This window comes from Scyliorhinus canicula, chromosome 18 (assembly GCF_902713615.1).
Source record: "Scyliorhinus canicula chromosome 18, sScyCan1.1, whole genome shotgun sequence".
In the NCBI taxonomy this organism is placed as follows: domain Eukaryota; kingdom Metazoa; phylum Chordata; class Chondrichthyes; order Carcharhiniformes; family Scyliorhinidae; genus Scyliorhinus; species Scyliorhinus canicula.
In genome coordinates this window covers 99,565,696-99,589,526 of record NC_052163.1, presented here as the reverse complement: position 1 = coordinate 99,589,526, position 23,831 = coordinate 99,565,696, and the positions used below count along the sequence as shown (strand labels likewise).

General features: G+C 48.2%; 1 protein-coding gene across 1 annotated transcript in view; it reads right to left on the bottom strand.

The window, feature by feature from the left end:
• LOC119953774 (dedicator of cytokinesis protein 7-like) overlaps positions 1-23,831 on the bottom strand; it is a 328,309-nt gene that overhangs the window by 199,704 nt on the left and 104,774 nt on the right. The window contains 2 exon segments of the mRNA XM_038778389.1: positions 14,250-14,320; positions 15,965-16,082. Coding sequence (XP_038634317.1) covers positions 14,250-14,320; positions 15,965-16,082 — 189 coding nt within the window.

The following is a 23,831-nucleotide window of genomic DNA, read 5'->3' as shown; positions in this document are numbered from 1 at the left end:
CAGAGAGTGTAAACACACAGTGCACAGACACAGAGAGTGTAAACACACAGTGCAGAGACCAGAGAGTGTAAACACACAGTGCACAGACACAGAGAGTGTAAACACACAGTGCACAGACACAGAGAGTGTAAACACACAGTGCAGACACAGAGAGTGTAAACACACAGTGCAGACACAGAGAGTGTAAACACACAGTGCACAGACACAGAGAGTGTAAACACACAGTGCACAGACACAGAGAGTGTAAACACACAGTGCTGAGACACAGAGAGCGTAAACACACAGTGCACAGACACAGAGAGTGTAAACACACAGTGCACAGAGACAGAGAGTGTAAACACACAGTGCACAGACACAGAGAGTGTAAACACACAGTGCAGAGACACAGAGAGCGTAAACACACAGTGCATAGACACAGAGAGCGTAAACACACAGTGCAGAGACACAGAGAGTGTAAACACACAGTGCACAGACACAGAGAGCGTAAACACACCGTGTACAGACACAGAGAGCGTAAACACACAGTGCACAGACACAGAGAGTGTAAACACACAGTGCACAGACACAGAGAGTGTAAACACACAGTGCACAGACACAGAGAGTGTAAACACACAGTGCACAGACACAGAGAGTGTAAACACACAGTGCAGAGACACAGAGAGTGTAAACACACAGTGCACAGACACAGAGAGCGTAAACACACAGTGCTGAGACACAGAGAGCGTAAACACACAGTGCTGAGACACAGAGAGCGTAAACACACAGTGCACAGACACAGAGAGTGTAAACACACAGTGCACAGACACAGAGAGTGTAAACACACAGTGCAGAGACACAGAGAGCGTAAACACACAGTGCACAGACACAGAGAGTGTAAACACACAGTGCACAGACACAGAGAGTGTAAACACACAGTGCACAGACACAGAGAGTGTAAACACACAGTGCACAGACACAGAGAGTGTAAACACACAGTGCACAGACACAGAGAGCGTAAACACACAGTGCACAGACACAGAGAGTGTAAACACACAGTGCTGAGACACAGAGAGCGTAAACACACAGTGCAGAGACACAGAGAGTGTAAACACACAGTGCAGACACAGAGAGTGTAAACACACAGTGCTGAGACACAGAGAGCGTAAACACACAGTGCAGACACAGAGAGTGTAAACACACAGTGCTGAGACACAGAGAGCGTAAACACACAGTGCTGAGACACAGAGAGCGTAAACACACAGTGCACAGACACAGAGAGCGTAAACACACAGTGCAGAGACACAGAGAGTGTAAACACACAGTGCAGAGACACAGAGAGCGTAAACACACAGTGCACAGACACAGAGAGCGTAAACACACAGTGCACAGACACAGAGAGTGTAAACACGCAGTGCAGAGACACAGAGAGTGTAAACACGCAGTGCAGAGACACAGAGAGTGTAAACACACAGTGCAGAGACACAGAGAGTGTAAACACGCAGTGCACAGACACAGAGAGCGTAAACACACAGTGCACAGACACAGAGAGTGTAAACACACAGTGCACAGACACAGAGAGTGTAAACACACAGTGTACAGACACAGAGAGTGTAAACACACAGTGCAGAGACACAGAGAGTGTAAACACACAGTGCACTGACACAGAGAGCGTAAACACACAGTGCACAGACACAGAGAGTGTAAACACACAGTGCTGAGACACAGAGAGCGTAAACACACAGTGCTGAGACACAGAGAGTGTAAACACACAGTGCAGACACAGAGAGTGTAAACACACAGTGCAGAGACACAGAGAGTGTAAACACACAGTGCACAGACACAGAGAGTGTAAACACACAGTGCACAGACACAGAGAGTGTAAACACACAGTGCACAGACACAGAGAGTGTAAACACACAGTGCACAGACACAGAGAGTGTAAACACACAGTGCACAGACACAGAGAGCGTAAACACACAGTGCACAGACACAGAGAGTGTAAACACACAGTGCACAGACACAGAGAGCATAAACACACAGTGCTGAGACACAGAGAGTGTAAACACACAGTGCTGAGACACAGAGAGCGTAAACACACAGTGCTGAGACACAGAGAGCGTAAACACACAGTGCACAGACACAGAGAGTGTAAACACACAGTGCTGAGACACAGAGAGTGTAAACACACAGTGCTGAGACACAGAGAGCGTAAACACACAGTGCACAGACACAGAGAGTGTAAACACACAGTGCAGAGACACAGAGAGTGTAAACACACAGTGCACAGACACAGAGAGTGTAAACACACAGTGCACAGACACAGAGAGTGTAAACACACAGTGCAGACACAGAGAGCGTAAACACACAGTGCACAGACACAGAGAGTGTAAACACACAGTGCAGACACAGAGAGTGTAAACACACAGTGCTGAGACACAGAGAGTGTAAACACACAGTGCACAGACACAGAGAGTGTAAACACAGTACGGAGACACAGAGAGTGTAAATACACAGTGCAGAGACACAGAGAGCGTAAACACGCAGTGCACAGACACAGAGAGTGTAAACACAGTACGGAGACACAGAGAGTGTAAACACACAGTGCACAGACACAGAGAGTGTAAACACACAGTGCAGACACAGAGAGTGTAAACACACAGTGCTGAGACACAGAGAGTGTAAACACACAGTGCACAGACACAGAGAGTGTAAACACAGTGCTGAGACACAGAGAGTGTAAATACACAGTGCAGAGACACAGAGAGCGTAAACACGCAGTGCACAGACACAGAGAGTGTAAACACAGTACGGAGACACAGAGAGTGTAAACACACAGTGCACAGACACAGAGAGTGTAAACACACAGTGCACAGACACAGAGAGTGTAAACACACAGTGCATAGACACAGAGAGCGTAAATACACAGTGCATAGACACAGAGAGCGTAAATACACAGTGCACAGACACAGAGAGTGTAAACACACAGTGCATAGACACAGAGAGTGTAAACACACAGTGCAGAGACACAGAGAGTGTAAACACACAGTGCTGAGACACAGAGAGCGTAAACACACAGTGCTGAGACACAGAGAGCGTAAACACACAGTGCACAGACACAGAGAGTGTAAACACACAGTGCATAGACACAGAGAGTGTAAACACACAGTGCAGAGACACAGAGAGTGTAAACACACAGTGCTGAGACACAGAGAGCGTAAACACACAGTGCACAGACACAGAGAGCGTAAATACACAGTGCACAGACAGAGAGCGTAAACACACAGTGCAGAGACACAGAGAGTGTAAACACACAGTGCGGAGACACAGAGAGTGTAAACACACAGTGCTGAGACACAGAGAGCGTAAACACACAGTGCAGAGACACAGAGAGCGTAAACACACAGTGCAGAGACACAGAGAGTGTAAACACACAGTGCAGAGACACAGAGAGTGTAAACACGCAGTGCACAGACACAGAGAGCGTAAATACACAGTGCACAGACACAGAGAGCGTAAACACACAGTGCGGAGACACAGAGAGTGTAAACACACAGTGCACAGACACAGAGAGCGTAAACACACAGTGCACAGACACAGAGAGTGTAAACACACAGTGCACAGACACAGAGAGTGTAAACACACAGTGCAGAGACACAGAGAGCGTAAACACACAGTGCTGAGACACAGAGAGCGTAAACACACAGTGCACAGACACAGAGAGTGTAAACACACAGTGCTGAGACACAGAGAGCGTAAACACGCAGTGCACAGACACAGAGAGCGTAAACACACAGTGCAGAGACACAGAGAGTGTAAACACACAGTGCAGAGACACAGAGAGTGTAAACACACAGTGCTGAGACACAGAGAGTGTAAACACACAGTGCAGAGACACAGAGAGTGTAAACACACAGTGCAGAGACACAGAGAGCGTAAACACACAGTGCACAGACACAGAGAGTGTAAACACACAGTGCACAGACACAGAGAGCGTAAACACACAGTGCACAGACACAGAGAGTGTAAACACACAGTGCACAGACACAGAGAACGTAAACACACAGTGCACAGACACAGAGAGTGTAAACACACAGTGCACAGACACAGAGAGCGTAAACACACAGTGCACAGACACAGAGAGTGTAAACACACAGTGCACAGACACAGAGAGCGTAAACACACAGTGTACAGACACAGAGAGTGTAAACACACAGTGCACAGACACAGAGAGTGTAAACACACAGTGCAGACACAGAGAGCGTAAACACACAGTGCACAGACACAGAGAGTGTAAACACACAGTGCAGACACAGAGAGTGTAAACACACAGTGCTGAGACACAGAGAGTGTAAACACACAGTGCACAGACACAGAGAGTGTAAACACAGTACGGAGACACAGAGAGTGTAAATACACAGTGCAGAGACACAGAGAGCGTAAACACACAGTGCACAGACACAGAGAGTGTAAACACAGTACGGAGACACAGAGAGTGTAAACACACAGTGCACAGACACAGAGAGTGTAAACACACAGTGCAGACACAGAGAGTGTAAACACACAGTGCTGAGACACAGAGAGTGTAAACACACAGTGCACAGACACAGAGAGTGTAAACACAGTGCTGAGACACAGAGAGTGTAAATACACAGTGCAGAGACACAGAGAGCGTAAACACGCAGTGCACAGACACAGAGAGTGTAAACACAGTACGGAGACACAGAGAGTGTAAACACACAGTGCACAGACACAGAGAGTGTAAACACACAGTGCACAGACACAGAGAGTGTAAACACACAGTGCATAGACACAGAGAGCGTAAATACACAGTGCATAGACACAGAGAGCGTAAATACACAGTGCACAGACACAGAGAGTGTAAACACACAGTGCATAGACACAGAGAGTGTAAACACACAGTGCAGAGACACAGAGAGTGTAAACACACAGTGCTGAGACACAGAGAGCGTAAACACACAGTGCTGAGACACAGAGAGCGTAAACACACAGTGCACAGACACAGAGAGTGTAAACACACAGTGCATAGACACAGAGAGTGTAAACACACAGTGCAGAGACACAGAGAGTGTAAACACACAGTGCTGAGACACAGAGAGCGTAAACACACAGTGCACAGACACAGAGAGCGTAAATACACAGTGCACAGACAGAGAGCGTAAACACACAGTGCAGAGACACAGAGAGTGTAAACACACAGTGCGGAGACACAGAGAGTGTAAACACACAGTGCTGAGACACAGAGAGCGTAAACACACAGTGCAGAGACACAGAGAGCGTAAACACACAGTGCAGAGACACAGAGAGTGTAAACACACAGTGCAGAGACACAGAGAGTGTAAACACGCAGTGCACAGACACAGAGAGCGTAAATACACAGTGCACAGACACAGAGAGCGTAAACACACAGTGCGGAGACACAGAGAGTGTAAACACACAGTGCACAGACACAGAGAGCGTAAACACACAGTGCACAGACACAGAGAGTGTAAACACACAGTGCAGAGACACAGAGAGTGTAAACACACAGTGCAGAGACACAGAGAGTGTAAACACACAGTGCAGAGACACAGAGAGTGTAAACACACAGTGCAGAGACACAGAGAGTGTAAACACACAGTGCACAGACACAGAGAGTGTAAACACACAGTGCAGAGACACAGAGAGTGTAAACACACAGTGCACAGACACAGAGAGTGTAAACACACAGTGCACAGACACAGAGAGTGTAAACACACAGTGCACAGACACAGAGAGTGTAAACACACAGTGTACAGACACAGAGAGCGTAAACACACAGTGCACAGACACAGAGAGTGTAAACACACAGTGCAGAGACACAGAGAGTGTAAACACACAGTGCAGAGACACAGAGAGTGTAAACACACAGTGCAGAGACACAGAGTGTAAACACACAGTGCAGAGACACAGAGAGTGTAAACACACAGTGCACAGACACAGAGAGTGTAAACACACAGTGCAGAGACACAGAGAGTGTAAACACACAGTGCAGAGACACAGAGAGTGTAAACACACAGTGCAGAGACACAGAGAGTGTAAACACACAGTGCAGAGACACAGAGAGTGTAAACACACAGTGCACAGACACAGAGAGTGTAAACACACAGTGCACAGACACAGAGAGTGTAAACACACAGTGCACAGACACAGAGAGTGTAAACACACAGTGTACAGACACAGAGAGTGTAAACACACAGTGCAGAGACACAGAGAGCGTAAACACACAGTGCACAGACACAGAGAGTGTAAACACACAGTGCACAGACACAGAGAGTGTAAACACACAGTGCTGAGACACAGAGAGTGTAAACACACAGTGCACAGACACAGAGAGTGTAAACACACAGTGCACAGACACAGAGAGTGTAAACACACAGTGCAGAGACACAGAGAGTGTAAACACACAGTGCTGAGACACAGAGAGCGTAAACACACAGTGCAGAGACACAGAGAGTGTAAACACACAGTGCAGAGACACAGAGAGTGTAAACACACAGTGCACAGACACAGAGAGTGTAAACACACAGTGCAGAGACACAGAGAGTGTAAACACACAGTGCTGAGACACAGAGAGTGTAAACACACAGTGCACAGACACAGAGAGTGTAAACACACAGTGCAGAGACACAGAGAGTGTAAACACACAGTGCACAGACACAGAGAGTGTAAACACACAGTGTACAGACACAGAGAGCGTAAACACACAGTGCAGAGACACAGAGAGTGTAAACACACAGTGTACAGACACAGAGAGTGTAAACACACAGTGTACAGACACAGAGAGCGTAAACACACAGTGCACAGACACAGAGAGTGTAAACACACAGTGTACAGACACAGAGAGCGTAAACACACAGTGCACAGACACAGAGAGTGTAAACACACAGTGCACAGACACAGAGAGTGTAAACACACAGTGTACAGACACAGAGAGCGTAAACACACAGTGCAGAGACACAGAGAGTGTAAACACACAGTGCTGAGACACAGAGAGCGTAAACACGCAGTGCAGAGACACAGAGAGCGTAAACACACAGTGCAGAGACACAGAGAGTGTAAACACACAGTGCACAGACACAGAGAGTGTAAACACACAGTGCACAGACACAGAGAGTGTAAACACACAGTGTACAGACACAGAGAGCGTAAACACACAGTGCAGAGACACAGAGAGTGTAAACACACAGTGCTGAGACACAGAGAGCGTAAACACGCAGTGCAGAGACACAGAGAGCGTAAACACACAGTGCTGAGACACAGAGAGCGTAAACACACAGTGCAGAGACACAGAGAGTGTAAACACACAGTGCAGAGACACAGAGAGTGTAAACACACAGTGTACAGACACAGAGAGCGTAAACACACAGTGTACAGACACAGAGAGCGTAAACACACAGTGCACAGACACACAGAGTGTAAACACACAGTGCACAGACACAGAGAGTGTAAACACACAGTGCACAGACACAGAGAGTGTAAACACACAGTGCACAGACACAGAGAGTGTAAACACACAGTGCACAGACACAGAGAGCGTAAACACACAGTGTACAGACACAGAGAGCGTAAACACACAGTGCACAGACACAGAGAGCGTAAACACACAGTGCACAGACACAGAGAGCGTAAACACACAGTGCAGAGACACAGGGAGTGTAAACACACAGTGCACAGACACAGAGAGCGTAAACACACAGTGCACAGACACAGAGAGTGTAAACACACAGTGCACAGACACAGAGAGTGTAAACACACAGTGCACAGACACAGAGAGTGTAAACACACAGTGCTGAGACACAGAGAGCGTAAACACACAGTGCACAGACACAGAGAGTGTAAACACACAGTGCTGGGACACAGAGAGTGTAAACACACAGTGTACAGACACAGAGAGCGTAAACACACAGTGCACAGACACAGAGAGTGTAAACACACAGTGCACAGACACAGAGAGTGTAAACACACAGTGCAGAGACACAGAGAGTGTAAACACACAGTGCTGAGACACAGAGAGCGTAAACACACAGTGCACAGACACAGAGAGTGTAAACACACAGTGCTGAGACACAGAGAGTGTAAACACACAGTGTACAGACACAGAGAGTGTAAACACACAGTGCACAGACACAGAGAGTGTAAACACACAGTGCACAGACACAGAGAGTGTAAACACACAGTGCACAGACACAGAGAGTGTAAACACACAGTGCACAGACACAGAGAGCGTAAACACACAGTGCACAGACACAGAGAGCGTAAACACACAGTGCACAGACACAGAGAGTGTAAACACACAGTGCACAGACACAGAGAGTGTAAACACACAGTGTACAGACACAGAGAGTGTAAACACACAGTGCACAGACACAGAGAGTGTAAACACACAGTGCAGACACAGAGAGCGTAAACACACAGTGCACAGACACAGAGAGTGTAAACACACAGTGCAGACACAGAGAGTGTAAACACACAGTGCTGAGACACAGAGAGTGTAAACACACAGTGCACAGACACAGAGAGTGTAAACACAGTACGGAGACACAGAGAGTGTAAATACACAGTGCAGAGACACAGAGAGCGTAAACACGCAGTGCACAGACACAGAGAGTGTAAACACAGTACGGAGACACAGAGAGTGTAAACACACAGTGCACAGACACAGAGAGTGTAAACACACAGTGCACAGACACAGAGAGTGTAAACACACAGTGCATAGACACAGAGAGCGTAAATACACAGTGCATAGACACAGAGAGCGTAAATACACAGTGCACAGACACAGAGAGTGTAAACACACAGTGCATAGACACAGAGAGTGTAAACACACAGTGCACAGACACAGAGAGTGTAAACACACAGTGCACAGACACAGAGAGTGTAAACACGCAGTGCAGAGACACAGAGAGTGTAAACACACAGTGCTGAGACACAGAGAGCGTAAACACACAGTGCTGAGACACAGAGAGCGTAAACACACAGTGCACAGACACAGAGAGTGTAAACACACAGTGCATAGACACAGAGAGTGTAAACACACAGTGCAGAGACACAGAGAGTGTAAACACACAGTGCTGAGACACAGAGAGCGTAAACACACAGTGCACAGACACAGAGAGCGTAAATACACAGTGCACAGACAGAGAGCGTAAACACACAGTGCAGAGACACAGAGAGTGTAAACACATAGTGCGGAGACACAGAGAGTGTAAACACACAGTGCTGAGACACAGAGAGCGTAAACACACAGTGCAGAGACACAGAGAGTGTAAACACACAGTGCAGAGACACAGAGAGTGTAAACACACAGTGCAGAGACACAGAGAGTGTAAACACACAGTGCACAGACACAGAGAGTGTAAACACACAGTGCAGAGACACAGAGAGTGTAAACACACAGTGCACAGACACAGAGAGCGTAAACACACAGTGCGGAGACACAGAGAGTGTAAACACACAGTGCACAGACACAGAGAGCGTAAACACACAGTGCACAGACACAGAGAGTGTAAACACACAGTGCAGAGACACAGAGAGTGTAAACACACAGTGCAGAGACACAGAGAGTGTAAACACACAGTGCAGAGACACAGAGAGTGTAAACACACAGTGCAGAGACACAGAGAGTGTAAACACACAGTGCACAGACACAGAGAGTGTAAACACACAGTGCAGAGACACAGAGAGTGTAAACACACAGTGCACAGACACAGAGAGTGTAAACACACAGTGCACAGACACAGAGAGTGTAAACACACAGTGCACAGACACAGAGAGTGTAAACACACAGTGTACAGACACAGAGAGCGTAAACACACAGTGCACAGACACAGAGAGCGTAAACACACAGTGCACAGACACAGAGAGTGTAAACACACAGTGCAGAGACACAGAGAGTGTAAACACACAGTGCAGAGACACAGAGAGTGTAAACACACAGTGCAGAGACACAGAGAGTGTAAACACACAGTGCAGAGACACAGAGAGTGTAAACACACAGTGCACAGACACAGAGAGTGTAAACACACAGTGCACAGACACAGAGAGTGTAAACACACAGTGCACAGACACAGAGAGTGTAAACACACAGTGCAGAGCCACAGAGAGTGTAAACACACAGTGCTGAGACACAGAGAGTGTAAACACACAGTGCACAGACACAGAGAGTGTAAACACACAGTGCAGAGACACAGAGAGTGTAAACACACAGTGCACAGACACAGAGAGTGTAAACACACAGTGCAGAGACACAGAGAGTGTAAACACACAGTGCTGAGACACAGAGAGCGTAAACACACAGTGCAGAGACACAGAGAGTGTAAACACACAGTGCACAGACACAGAGAGTGTAAACACACAGTGCAGAGACACAGAGAGTGTAAACACACAGTGCTGAGACACAGAGAGTGTAAACACACAGTGCAGAGACACAGAGAGTGTAAACACACAGTGCACAGACACAGAGAGTGTAAACACACAGTGTACAGACACAGAGAGCGTAAACACACAGTGCAGAGACACAGAGAGTGTAAACACACAGTGCACAGACACAGAGAGTGTAAACACACAGTGTACAGACACAGAGAGCGTAAACACACAGTGCAGAGACACAGAGAGTGTAAACACACAGTGCTGAGACACAGAGAGCGTAAACACGCAGTGCAGAGACACAGAGAGCGTAAACACACAGTGCAGAGACACAGAGAGTGTAAACACACAGTGTACAGACACAGAGAGCGTAAACACACAGTGCAGAGACACAGAGAGTGTAAACACACAGTGCTGAGACACAGAGAGCGTAAACACACAGTGCAGAGACACAGAGAGTGTAAACACACAGTGCAGAGACACAGAGAGTGTAAACACACAGTGTACAGACACAGAGAGCGTAAACACACAGTGTACAGACACAGAGAGCGTAAACACACAGTGTACAGACACAGAGAGCGTAAACACGCAGTGCAGAGACACAGAGAGCGTAAACACACAGTGCAGAGACACAGAGAGTGTAAACACACAGTGTACAGACACAGAGAGCGTAAACACACAGTGCAGAGACACAGAGAGTGTAAACACACAGTGCACAGACACAGAGAGTGTAAACACACAGTGCTGAGACACAGAGAGTGTAAACACACAGTGCTGAGACACAGAGAGCGTAAACACACAGTGCAGAGACACAGAGAGTGTAAACACACAGTGCAGAGACACAGAGAGTGTAAACACACAGTGCAGAGACACAGAGAGTGTAAACACACAGTGTACAGACACAGAGAGCGTAAACACACAGTGCAGAGACACAGAGAGTGTAAACACACAGTGCTGAGACACAGAGAGCGTAAACACACAGTGCAGAGACACAGAGAGTGTAAACACACAGTGCAGAGACACAGAGAGTGTAAACACACAGTGTACAGACACAGAGAGCGTAAACACACAGTGTACAGACACAGAGAGTGTAAACACACAGTGCACAGACACAGAGAGTGTAAACACACAGTGCACAGACACAGAGAGTGTAAACACACAGTGCACAGACACAGAGAGCGTAAACACACAGTGTACAGACACAGAGAGCGTAAACACACAGTGCACAGACACAGAGAGCGTAAACACACAGTGCACAGACACAGAGAGTGTAAACACACAGTGCACAGACACAGAGAGTGTAAACACACAGTGCAGAGACACAGAGAGTGTAAACACACAGTGCACAGACACAGAGAGTGTAAACACACAGTGCAGAGACACAGAGAGTGTAAACACACAGTGTACAGACACAGAGAGTGTAAACACACAGTGCACAGACACAGAGAGTGTAAACACACAGTGCACAGACACAGAGAGTGTAAACACACAGTGTACAGACACAGAGAGTGTAAACACACAGTGCACAGACACAGAGAGTGTAAACACACAGTGCACAGACACAGAGAGTGTAAACACACAGTGCACAGACACAGAGAGTGTAAACACACAGTGCAGAGACACAGAGAGTGTAAACACACAGTGCACAGACACAGAGAGTGTAAACACACAGTGCACAGACACAGAGAGTGTAAACACACAGTGCACAGACACAGAGAGCGTAAACACACAGTGCACAGACACAGAGAGTGTAAACACACAGTGCAGGGACACAGAGAGCGTAAACACACAGTGCACAGACACAGAGAGTGTAAACACACAGTGCAGAGACACAGAGAGCGTAAACACACAGTGCAGAGACACAGAGAGTGTAAACACACAGTGTACAGACACAGAGAGTGTAAACACACAGTGCTGAGACACAGAGAGTGTAAACACACAGTGCAGAGACACAGAGAGCGTAAACACACAGTGCACAGACACAGAGAGTGTAAACACACAGTGCACAGACACAGAGAGTGTAAACACACAGTGCACAGACACAGAGAGTGTAAACACACAGTGCAGAGACACAGAGAGTGTAAACACACAGTGCAGAGACACAGAGAGCGTAAACACACAGTGCAGAGACACAGAGAGTGTAAACACACAGTGCACAGACACAGAGAGTGTAAACACACAGTGCACAGACACAGAGAGTGTAAACACACAGTGCAGAGACACAGAGAGTGTAAACACACAGTGCACAGACACAGAGAGCGTAAACACGCAGTGCAGAGACACAGAGAGCGTAAACACGCAGTGCAAAGACACAGAGTGTAAACACACAGTGCACAGACACAAAGAGTGGGGTGGGGTGGCCACTGCCCAACACAAAATGGAAGATTGCAAGGAATGCAGGGAAAATGGACATGTTGTAAAGCAAGCAGCTTGCAAAGCGATTGTATATTGGGACGACTGCAGAAACCAGTTTTGACTGTTGCAGAAACCAGACAGCACTGTGAAAAGAAACCAGTTAACATACTAATGAGGCGATACCGGGCGATCCCCAGATACAATGGAAACAAGTTAAACACAGATCGATACATTCTATGGAAGGCCAGACCCTTTGGCGCCAGAGGAGCCCAAAACAATAAGTCCCAAGAACCGCCCCAGCGACCGAGGAACTGCCCCATGATTGGGGGGGTTCAAACATATCGATTGGGAAGAGACCCAATCGATTTCAAGCAGGTAAAGGAGTCCGCCCAAAGGGGCGCAGATCCCCTGGGACCTATAAAAGAAAAGTCCCACACATGGTTCAGTCTCCTGTCTCCTACTCCAGCCTTCGGACAGCAGCCACCAACAAGTAAGTGCCTCCCAACGACCACTACCAGGGATAGGCACTCCTGACCCCCTTTTCAATTGATACCAATCTGAAGTCTGCAGACCAGAGCAGAGCAAGAGGCCTTGTTCCCTGACCCAGCAGTTCCTTCGAGATAAGTATTAGTTGTTTAGCGGTAGGAATAAGTTTAATCCTTTTAGCGTGTGCATGGGTAGTTATTATAATTGTATTATAATAAACGCTAGTTGTTTGGACTTGCTAATTGGTGTACGGTTTTATTGCTTTGAACTTCACCTTGAAGCTTGTGGCGGTGTCTTAACGACACCTGGCGACTCCAGAGCTTAGACAAGAAACAGAGCCAAATTGAGTGTTCAGCACACTCACACAGAACGACCAATAGTAAACGCACAGTGCAGAGACACAGAGAATATAAACACACAGTGCAGAGACACAGAGAATGTAAATATGCAGTGCAAGGACACAGAGAGTGCACCGACACGGTGCAGGGATACAAAGGGAGTACAGACATAAATGCAAAATAATCCATGTTGGAAAGGTGTTCCTGAAAAGATGGACATTCTGCTATTTATTCAAACGTTACAGTAGACTTGTAGGTAGGCTTTAAGTGCACAATAAACAAACTGTATTCTTCCTCTGCCAATCCTCTGAATTTAGATTCTTTTGGGTGGTATCACATTTTCTCCTCAGCAGCCAATTATACTCGGTGATTGGAAATGGGAGCGCAACGGGGCAGATTTATATTAGTGTGAGGGTTTTCCAAGTTTTCCTCATGGAAAACTCTCCCCTCCGGTCAGTGCAGAGTCTGAAATCAATCAATTCCTGAGAGAAGGCTGATCCCAAGTCCGCTGACCTCATCCCCACAGAGCCATCGGAAATCCAGCTATTTCTGACAATGTGCCGACTGTCGTCAAGCTGCAAATCCCAAAGCTAGGTCCGTGTACAGGAAAGAGAATTCCATCTGTTCAATCGAGGCTAAACTCAAGCCCACTGTGGCACCCAATGGTTCACTCAGTGAAGGGCCTACCTGCTGTGATAGGCCACGGGAGTATAAGATTCTTTCACATATTCAGGATGGCCAGATTTTCCAAAAATCACCTGCAAGAAAATAATGATTAAATCACATCATCTGCAGCTCCCAGTCACACACAGCAGCGGCCCTAGGGTTGCTGGCGCCCCGAGCAAGCTGAACTTCGGTGCCCTTACAAGTGCCAATTTTAAAGGCCTCCAGCGCTGCGCTCCATCACCTTTCCCCGCTGCGGATAGCCTTTTCCTGCTCCCCTCAGCGGCCCTCCTCCCACCGAGGACCCTCCGTGCAGCCACTGCCTCACACAGACACTGAGCAGCCGCCAGCGGCTGAACCAGACCGGCAGGCGGCCAAGGCCAATCAACATGGCGGCCGCACAGGGGGCGGGGCTGGGGTCGGGGCTGAAGGAGCACCCCACGTGACTCCGGGCTGCGCGTGGGCAGCTACTGAGCATGTGTAGCTGCCATCAAGTGGAGGCAACATGTTGCAAATGCGCAGATCGTCCTTAGAATCTTACAACCTCAGTACTGATGGCGCCCCCTAGCACATAGCGCCCCGGGCGACTGCCCGAGTTGCCGGTACCTTGAGCCGGCCCTGGTCACACAATGGGATTGATGACCGAGGTAAACCAACTGGCCCCAATCATCAGAGAGGTTTGAAGAGCACAAGGCGGAGAGGCAGTGAGGCACATTTGCAATGGGGACTGAAAGGATTCACCAACTGTTCCCATCCTTCAACTTCACAGCCTCCTCGCCGAGAGACAGAAAAACAGTGTCACTACTCAAAGTCATAGCCCCGGCGAGGAGGGACACACACGGAGGGAGGGGCTGCAATGTGGGGGAAGAGGTTCACATCGGGCATGGTGGGGGGCGGGGATCCCATGTTGGGGGAGGGGGTAACACACAGGGAAGTGGAAGCCACATAGGCAAGGGGATCCCACACAGCTGGGGCATCTCACATGGGGAGGAGGCATCTTATTGAGGGCAGGGGTCACACTCAGCACAGGGGGTCTCACTGAGGGCAAGGGGTCATTCTGAGGACGGGGTGACACTGAGGGTAGGGGTAACACTGAGCGCAGGGGGTGACACTGAGGGTAGGGGTCTCACCGAAGGCAGGGGGTCACTCTGAGTGATGGGTAACACTGAGGGCAGGGGGTCTCACTGAAGGCAGGGGGTCACTCTGAGGGTAGGGGGTCACACTCAGGGTAGGGGGTCACTCTGAGGGCAGGGGGTCACACAGGGCAGGGGGTCACACTGAGTGAAGGGGGTCTCACTGAGGGCAGGGGTCTCACTAAGAGCAGGGGGTCACACTGAGGGCAGGCAGTCACTCTGAGGGCAGGGGGTCACTCTGAGGGCAGGGGGTCGCACTCAGGGCAGGGGGTCACTCTGAGGGTAGGGGTCACTCTGCGGGCAGGGGGTCACTCTGAGGGCAGGGGATCACTCTGACGGCAGGGGGTCACTCTGAGGGCAGGGGGGTCTCACTGAGGGAAGGGGGCCATTTGAGGAAACTTGCTGTGAGGAGGGATTGTTGAATATTCCCATGCAGTTGCATATCTGTGGATACGAATGGTGTTCATCACCTTACTTACAAACACTCCCTTGTGCCTGACACCAATACCCATATTATTCCTGAACTCCAGACTATCCAGAGGCTGGATACGGTATATAATTATGAGGTGGCACCATTGTGTGGCCAGCTCCTGACACGTGGCTCACCGGCAGGGCACTGCTCGTATCCTCACTGCCCATGAACTGGATTTTCACAGTGATGTTCCGTGCTGATATCTGTCGGTTTGTGAAATTCAGGAATTGAGGGTAAACATAAAGGAGATTTCTGGAAATAAAATGGAAAACAACATCATTAGAGGAGGTGACACACTCCTCAGCTTTTACCACGAGCAATGCATCCCAGCCTAACATAGGCTCGAGAGAGAGAGAGAGCGCTGGTCTACCTTGAGAATAACCAATACTTGGGTGGCGTTTGCAACAGTTAACGAGCCCACCTCTCTCCAACGAGACTCAGCCGGCCATCTGCAAACTGGTTTACACACAGCAACCTTCCTGCATTTCTGCATTAATAACTGCTGGTGAACAATATGTTCACAAAGAGCTGTTAATACTTTAAATTAATTTAAACATTTCTATCACTCTTTGAGCCATTGGGAGTTTATTAACCAAAGAAGAGACATGTGAGAGACCTTTGCTCCAACATTCTTTGCAGCACATGTGTGCGCTCTGCTCCAGTTCCCTGTGTCATAATAAGTATATTGACTGGGATATAAAGAGTTAACAAGTTAATGATAATGCTTCTTACCACTAGAGGGAACCACAGAACAGTCATATATATCATGTGACTTGGGGATTCTGGGAGAAGATGGTGAGGCATGATAGAGAGCAGTTGTGTACTTGAGAAAGTCTGCTAGTTAGAGATAGCATAGTTTAATAGAGGAACCTTCTACTTTAGGAATGTGAAAAAATCTTAGTAGTGTAATAAATTTATAGATTTGTTTGTTTGTTAACAAAGCTTTGTGTTCTTTATTCAACACTATGTATCCGACCCATCCAGGTAAAGCAAAAAGAGAACACACATGAACTTAGCCCATATAGCCCATTCAGTCAATTTTCTAGTACAGTGCACTGTGTGGGAAACATCCTACTTCCTGCTAAAATTGGATTGGATTTGTTTGTTGTCACGTGTACCGAGGTACAGTGAAAAGTATTTTTCTGAAAGCAGCTCAACAGATCATTCAGTACATGGAAAGAAAAGGGAATTAAACAAAATTCAAGAAAATACAAGAAAATACATAATAGGGCAACACAAGATATACAATGTAACTACATAAGCATTGGCATCGGATGAAGCATACAGGGTGTAATGTTAATGAGGTCAGTCAATAAGAGGGTCATTTAGGAGTCTGGTGACAGTGGGGAAGAAGCTGTTTTTGAGTCTGTTCGTGCGTGTTCTCAGACTTCTGTATCTCCTGCCCGATCGAAGAAGTTGGAAAAGTGAGTAAGCCAGGTGGGAGGGATCCTTGATTATGCTGCCCGCTTTCCCCAGGCAGCGGGAGGTGTAGATGGTGTCACTGGATGGGAGGCAGGTTTGTGTGATGGACTGGGCGGTATTCACGACTCTCGTTCCTTGCGGTCCTGGGCCCAGCAGTTGCCATACCAGGCTGTGATGCAGCCCGATAGGATGCTTTCTATGGTGCATCTGTAAAAGTTGGTAAGGGTTAATGTGGACATGCCGAATTTCCTTAGTTTCCTGAGGAAGTATAGGCACTGTTGTGCTTTCTTGGTGATAGCGTCGACGTGAGTGGACCAAGACAGACTTTTGGTGATGTACACCCCAAGGAATTTGAAACTGCTAACCATCTCCACCTCGGCCCCATTGATGCTGACAGGGATGTGTACAGTACTTTGCTTCCTGAAGTCAATGAGCAGCTCTTTAGTTTTGCTGGCATTGAGAGAGAGATTGTTGTCGTTACACCACTCCACTAGGTTCTCTATGTCCCTCCTGTATTCGGACTCGTCGTTATTCGAGTACCACTATGGTCGTATCATCAGCAAACTTGTAGATGGAGTTGGAACCAATTTTTGCCACGCAGTCGTGTGTGTACAGGGAGTAGAGTAGGGGGCTAAGTACGCAGCCTTGCGGGGCACCGGTATTGAGGACTATTGTGGATACACAGAAGCTCTGCTTGAGTCTGTGTTTGAGGTCCACAGTGCAGTTATGGCCTTTGCCCCTAATACCCCACTACAGTGCAGCCATGGCCTTTGCTCCTGGCCCCCAAAGTGCAGACATGACCTCTGCCCCGGCCCGCTCTGTGCAACCATGACCTTTGCCCCTGGCCCCCAAAGTGCACAACTGTTGTCCCACAACAGTTCGCAAATGGTTTTCATTCCAGGTTCCCATTCTGTCCCGGAAACTGTGGCAGGATTTGGGCTTTGCCCACACGTTTCTTAAATATTGAGCTCCTAAACACAGCTGCCATCAGAAGGTGGCAAGGGACTGGTACCTCACCTTGACCCAGGCCATGCTTAAATCTTATTTGTTTTATTCTTTCGTGGGATGAGGGCTAGTCCAGCCATCCCTAATTGCCTTTCAGAAGGTTGTGGTAAGCTACCTTCTTGAACCTCTGCAGTCCATATAATGTAGGTACACCCACAGTGCTGTTCGGGAGGGAGTTCCAGGAATTTGACCCAGCGACACTGAAGGAACGGCAATATATTTCCAAGTCAGGATGGTGTGAGGCTTGGAGGGGAACTTGCTGGTGGTATTGTCCCCATGTGTCTGCAGCTCTTGTTCTTCTGGGTGATAGAGGTCGCAGGTTCACAAGATGCTGTTGAAGGAGTCCTGGTTAGTTGTTGCAGCGCCTGTTGTCCTGTCAGTGGGACAGGACATCCCCATGGATGGAGGGGTCCAAGGCATTGTGAGATGTAACTTACTGAGTGTGACTATGCCAGGATGCTGCTTGACGGGTGGGTGGGACAGCTCTCCCAATTTTGGCACAACGCCCAGATGTTAGCAAAGAGAACTTTGCACGGGTGAGAGAGCTGGGTTTGCCATTGTTTCCACTGGCTGGGTTGATGCCAAGTGGTCCATCCAGTTGCATGCCTGTTATGGATAATAGGGGTTTTAATATAACTGAGTGGCTTACTCAGCCATTTCAGAGGAGCATTTAGAAGTCAACCACCATCTCCAGTAGCCAATTTTAGTTTGGCATCACAGAGGAAATGAGATTGAATCAGTTAGGGTTGTATTCTCTGAAGTTCAGGAGTGTAACAGGATTCGACAGAGTAGATGCAGGAAGGATGTTCCCATTGGTGGGGGAGTCCAGAACAAGGGGTCACAGTCTAAGGATACAGGGTAGACTATCTAGGACAGAAATTAGATGAAACTTCTTCACCCAGAGAGCGGACGGCCTGTGGAATTCGTTACCACAGGAAATAGTTGAGGCCAAAATATTGTATGTTTACAAGAAGCAGTTAGATATAGGACTTGGGGCGAAGGGGATCAAAGGATATGGGGGAAAGTGAGTAGGCTACTGAGTTGGATGATCAGCCATGATCATAATGAATGGCAATGCAGGCTCGAAGGGCCGAATGGCCTCCTCCTGCTCCTATTTTTATGTTTTTATGTTTCTATGACTAATTTTCTATCTTGAAAATGCATACTAATTAAAGCTGAATTGAAAGTTTGTGGTTCCCTGCAATTCCTCCTCATTTACCTGAAATCGGGACAGCACCAGTTGCGAAGTCTCTGGGGATTGAGATGGTGCTTTCAGTGTGGGAGTTTTACATTTGCATTTCTGTCCTTGGGGGAGAGCGACTTGTTTGATTGAAGAATACAGATTAGAGAGAACACTGTGGTGAGCACCCTCTGGAGCTGAAAACAATGGCCAACTCCAACCATAGTCTAAACATCTCAACCTGGTGCTGATACAATTGATGGTGATATATAGGGCGCACTTCAGGAGGGCGAGGATGAGCCTACTCTTTGAGGGAGTGTGTGAGCACTGTGGGAGGAGCCCCGCAAACCATGTTCACATGTTTTGGTCCTGTCCGAAACTGGAGGGGTATTGGAAGGAGGTCTTTAAGGTTATCTTGGGGGTGGTGCATGTGAGGTTCCCACCAGGGCCCCTAGAAGCCATTTTCGGGGTGTCGGACCAGCCTGGGTTGCAGGAGGGTGTGGGGACAGATGTCTTAGCCTTCGCCTCGCTGATTGCCTGAAGGCGGATCCTGTTCGGGCGGAGGTCAGCTTCTCCACCCTGAGCCTCAGCTTGGTGGGGGGGGACCTGCTGGAATCTGTGACGCTTGAGAAGGTGAAGTTTGAGTTGAGGGGGAGGATGGAAGGATACTACAATTCAGGGGCATTGTTTATCCTGCACTTTCAAGAATTGGATGCCATTGAATATTAGGCATGGGGGGGGGGGGGGGGGGGGGGGGGGGGGGGGGGTTGCATATACTATTTATTGTTCGCCATGTATGGGATGATCATGGATTCTCTTTTGATCTTTCTTGTTTTGTATTTGGGATGTAGGGGGAAGGTTTGGGTTTGTCTGTTGAAGGTGATGCTGGATGGGAGGATTGCTATTGTATTTGTTATTGTTGCTTATCTTTTGTTGGGTGTATATTTGATGCAAAAATAAAGAGAATAAAAATATTTAAATTTTTTAAATATCCAGCCATAGCCTACTCTACACGAGGCCACACCATAGACTAGACTACACCAGACTTCACATAGCCTACACTGCAATACTCAGACGACGCCATCTACACTCATTCCTGGAGCATATCGACAACAAGGACTCCTACATCAGACTCCTATTTATTGACAACAGCTCCGCCCTCAACACCGTAATCGCAGCCAAGCTCATATCAAAGCTCCAAAACTTAGGACTTGGCTCCTCACTCTACAACTGGATCCTTGACTTTCTGACCCATTGAAGTCCTCAATACCGAGGCCCTGCAAGGCTGCGTACTTAGCCCCAACTGTCCTCCCTATACACCCGCGACTACGTGGCAAACTGTGTCTCCAACTCCATCTACAATTTTGCTGACGATACGATTATAGTGGGTTGGATCTGGAACAACAATGCGTCAGAATACAGGAGGGAGATAGAGAACCTAGTGAAGTGATTTGATGACAACAATCTCCCCTTCAATGTCAGCAAAACTAAAGAGCTGATCATTGATTTTAGGAAGCAAAGTTCTGTACACACCCCTGTCAGCATCAACGGGGCTGGTTGACAGCTTCATATTCCTAGGTGTGCACATCACCAACAATCTGTCCTGGTCCACCCAAGACGACACTACCACCAAGAAAGCACAACAGCACGTATACTTCCTCAGGAAGGAAATTCGGCATGAGGTGCACCATAGAAAGCATCCTATCTGGTTGCATCACAGCCTGGTATGGCAACTGCTCGGTCCAAGACCGCAAGAAACTTCAGAGTCGTGAACACCGCCCAGTCAATCACACAAACCCATCTCCAATCCATTGACTCTATCTACAGCTCCCGCCGCCTTGGGAAAGCCGGCAGCATAATCAAAGACCCCTCCCACCCAGCTTACTCACTCCTCCAACTTCTTCCATTTGATAGGAGCTACAAAAGTCTGAGAACACGTACAAACAGATGCAAAAACAGCTTCTTACCCCACTGTTACCAGACTCCTAAACAACCCTCTAATGGACTGATCTGATTAATACTACACTCCTGTTGCTTCACCCGATTCCGGTGTCTATGTATTTACATTGTGTACCTTGTGTTGCCCTATTACGTATTTTCTTTTCATGTACTAAATGATCTGATCAATCACAAAAATACTTTTCACTGTACCTCGGTACACGTGACAATAAACAAATCCAAATCCAACTTCACCATAGCCTACACTACAATAGACTACACCATAACCTACACAATAGGTATTCCTCATTCACAACAGAACCTGAGCTTCCCAGAGGGATGTAAAACAGCTGTAACAAGTTAACGTAGGATCCATAGAATCCCTGCAATGCAGAAGGATGCCTTTCGGCCCATCGAGTTTGAACCGACCCTCCAAAAGGACACCCAACCCTATTCCCGCAACTCCACCTAACCTGCACATCTTTGGACTGTAGTAGGAGACAGGAGCACCCAGAGGGAACCCATGCAGACACAGGGGGAATGTTCAAAGTCCACACAGACAGTCATCCAAGGCCGGAATTGAACCCAGGTCACTGGCGCTGTGAGGCAGCAACTGTAACTGTAACTGTGTCACCGTTACAATCTGGGAGAAAGCACTAGAGGGCCTGGTTTCTGCTTCAACCTTGTTTTGATATTTTTTTCAACTTACCGGAACAAGTCTGTTACTGGAGTATGATAATTTGTTATTTCAAAGATTCTAATTTTCAGATATAACCTTGCATTTCTTGCACAATACTTTGATATGTGGTGAGGAAGTTGTGATTCTGCAATGTTGAAATGATGCAAAACAATTAAGTTTCAGTTCTATGCAAGCCCATCAAAGGGTTGGTGTTTATCAAGTCTGGAAATGCCACGGTGACCAGATGGCATCTGGGGTACTCAGGGTAGCACCCTGCCCAGAGCCTGACCACCAGGGTCCCTGATCGGCTGGGAGATCTCCCCCCAAGTGCTGGCATGCATGGCCTACGTTGGTGGAGACTAGTGCTAAATGGCATCGACTCGAGGTCTCCGAGGCGAGGCCGTTCGATCCCAGGCGCTGGGTAGATCCGGCGTAGACATACTCAAATGAGACCAAAAGAGCCCTTGAATATGCAAATCTGGTTCCCGACCTCAATGGGCGGGATCCAGATCACGAAGCCTCGTGAGATCTCATTAGATCTCATGAGGCATGACGAGGACGGTACATCTCGCAAAATTTACCGACCTCATCCCATCCTGCATCGGGCGTGATGAGGCCGATAGATCGCACCTCATAGCTCTCAAGTACATTCTTGTGTGTACACATGAAAATGAAATGAAAATCGCTTATTGTCACGAGTAGGCTTCAATGAAGTTACTGTGAAAAGCCCCTAGTCGCCACATTCCGGCGCCTGTCCGGGGAGGCTGGTACGGGAATCGAACCGTGCTGCTGGCCTGCCTTGGTCTGCTTTCAAAGCCAGTGATTTAGCCCAGTGTGCTAAACCAGCCCCTTATCTCAGACATGTCTCAGACGAGTGTCATTGCCTAGCAGGGCCTGAACACATTCCCTGAACCCTAGGGGGGGGGGTCAACACCACCGAGGCAACAGCCAACAATCAAGAGGGGGATGCCGGCGACGGCCTAAGGTATACAGGCGCCGTTGGTTGCATGAGGAGATGACGGGATGCCGCGGGAGGCTCCACCTCAACAAGTGTGGCATATGTGTCATCTCCTTGCGGACTTGGCATCCCATGGAGGAGGACGTGTATTCCCGGTGGCCATGAAGGTCACCGCAACACTTACCTTTTATCATCCAGGGCTCGAGCGGGGACATGTGCAGCATATCATAACCGACAGACCACAAGTGCATCTGTGAGGTCACGGATGCCCTATATGCCCAGGCAGCTGACTGTATAAATTTTCAGCTGGACCAAGACCATCAAGACGCCTGGGCAGCATAATTCTCCGCCATCGCCGGGATGCTGCTGATCCAGAGGACAATAGATGGCACGTTTGTCACCTGCATGCTCTGGGGCAACAGGGAGTGCTCTTCATTAACAGGAAGGGGTTCCACTCTCTGAATGTTCAACTCAAGTGCCACCACCACCTCCGGATAATGCACATGTATGCATGTTGCTATGATGAGGTCCATGTGCGACCCATGCTGTCATTGAGCGGTGCAATGGACTGCTCAAAATCCGTTTCCAAGGCCTTGACCGTTCTGGTGGTGCACCATAGCCTACACTATACCAGATTAGACCATAGCCCACACTACACCAGATTACACAACAGCCTACACTACACCAGATTAGACCATAGCCTACACTACACTAGATTACACAACAGCCTACACTACACCAGATTACACAACAGCCTACACTACACCAGATTACACAACAGCCTACACTACACCAGATTACACAACAGCCTACACTACA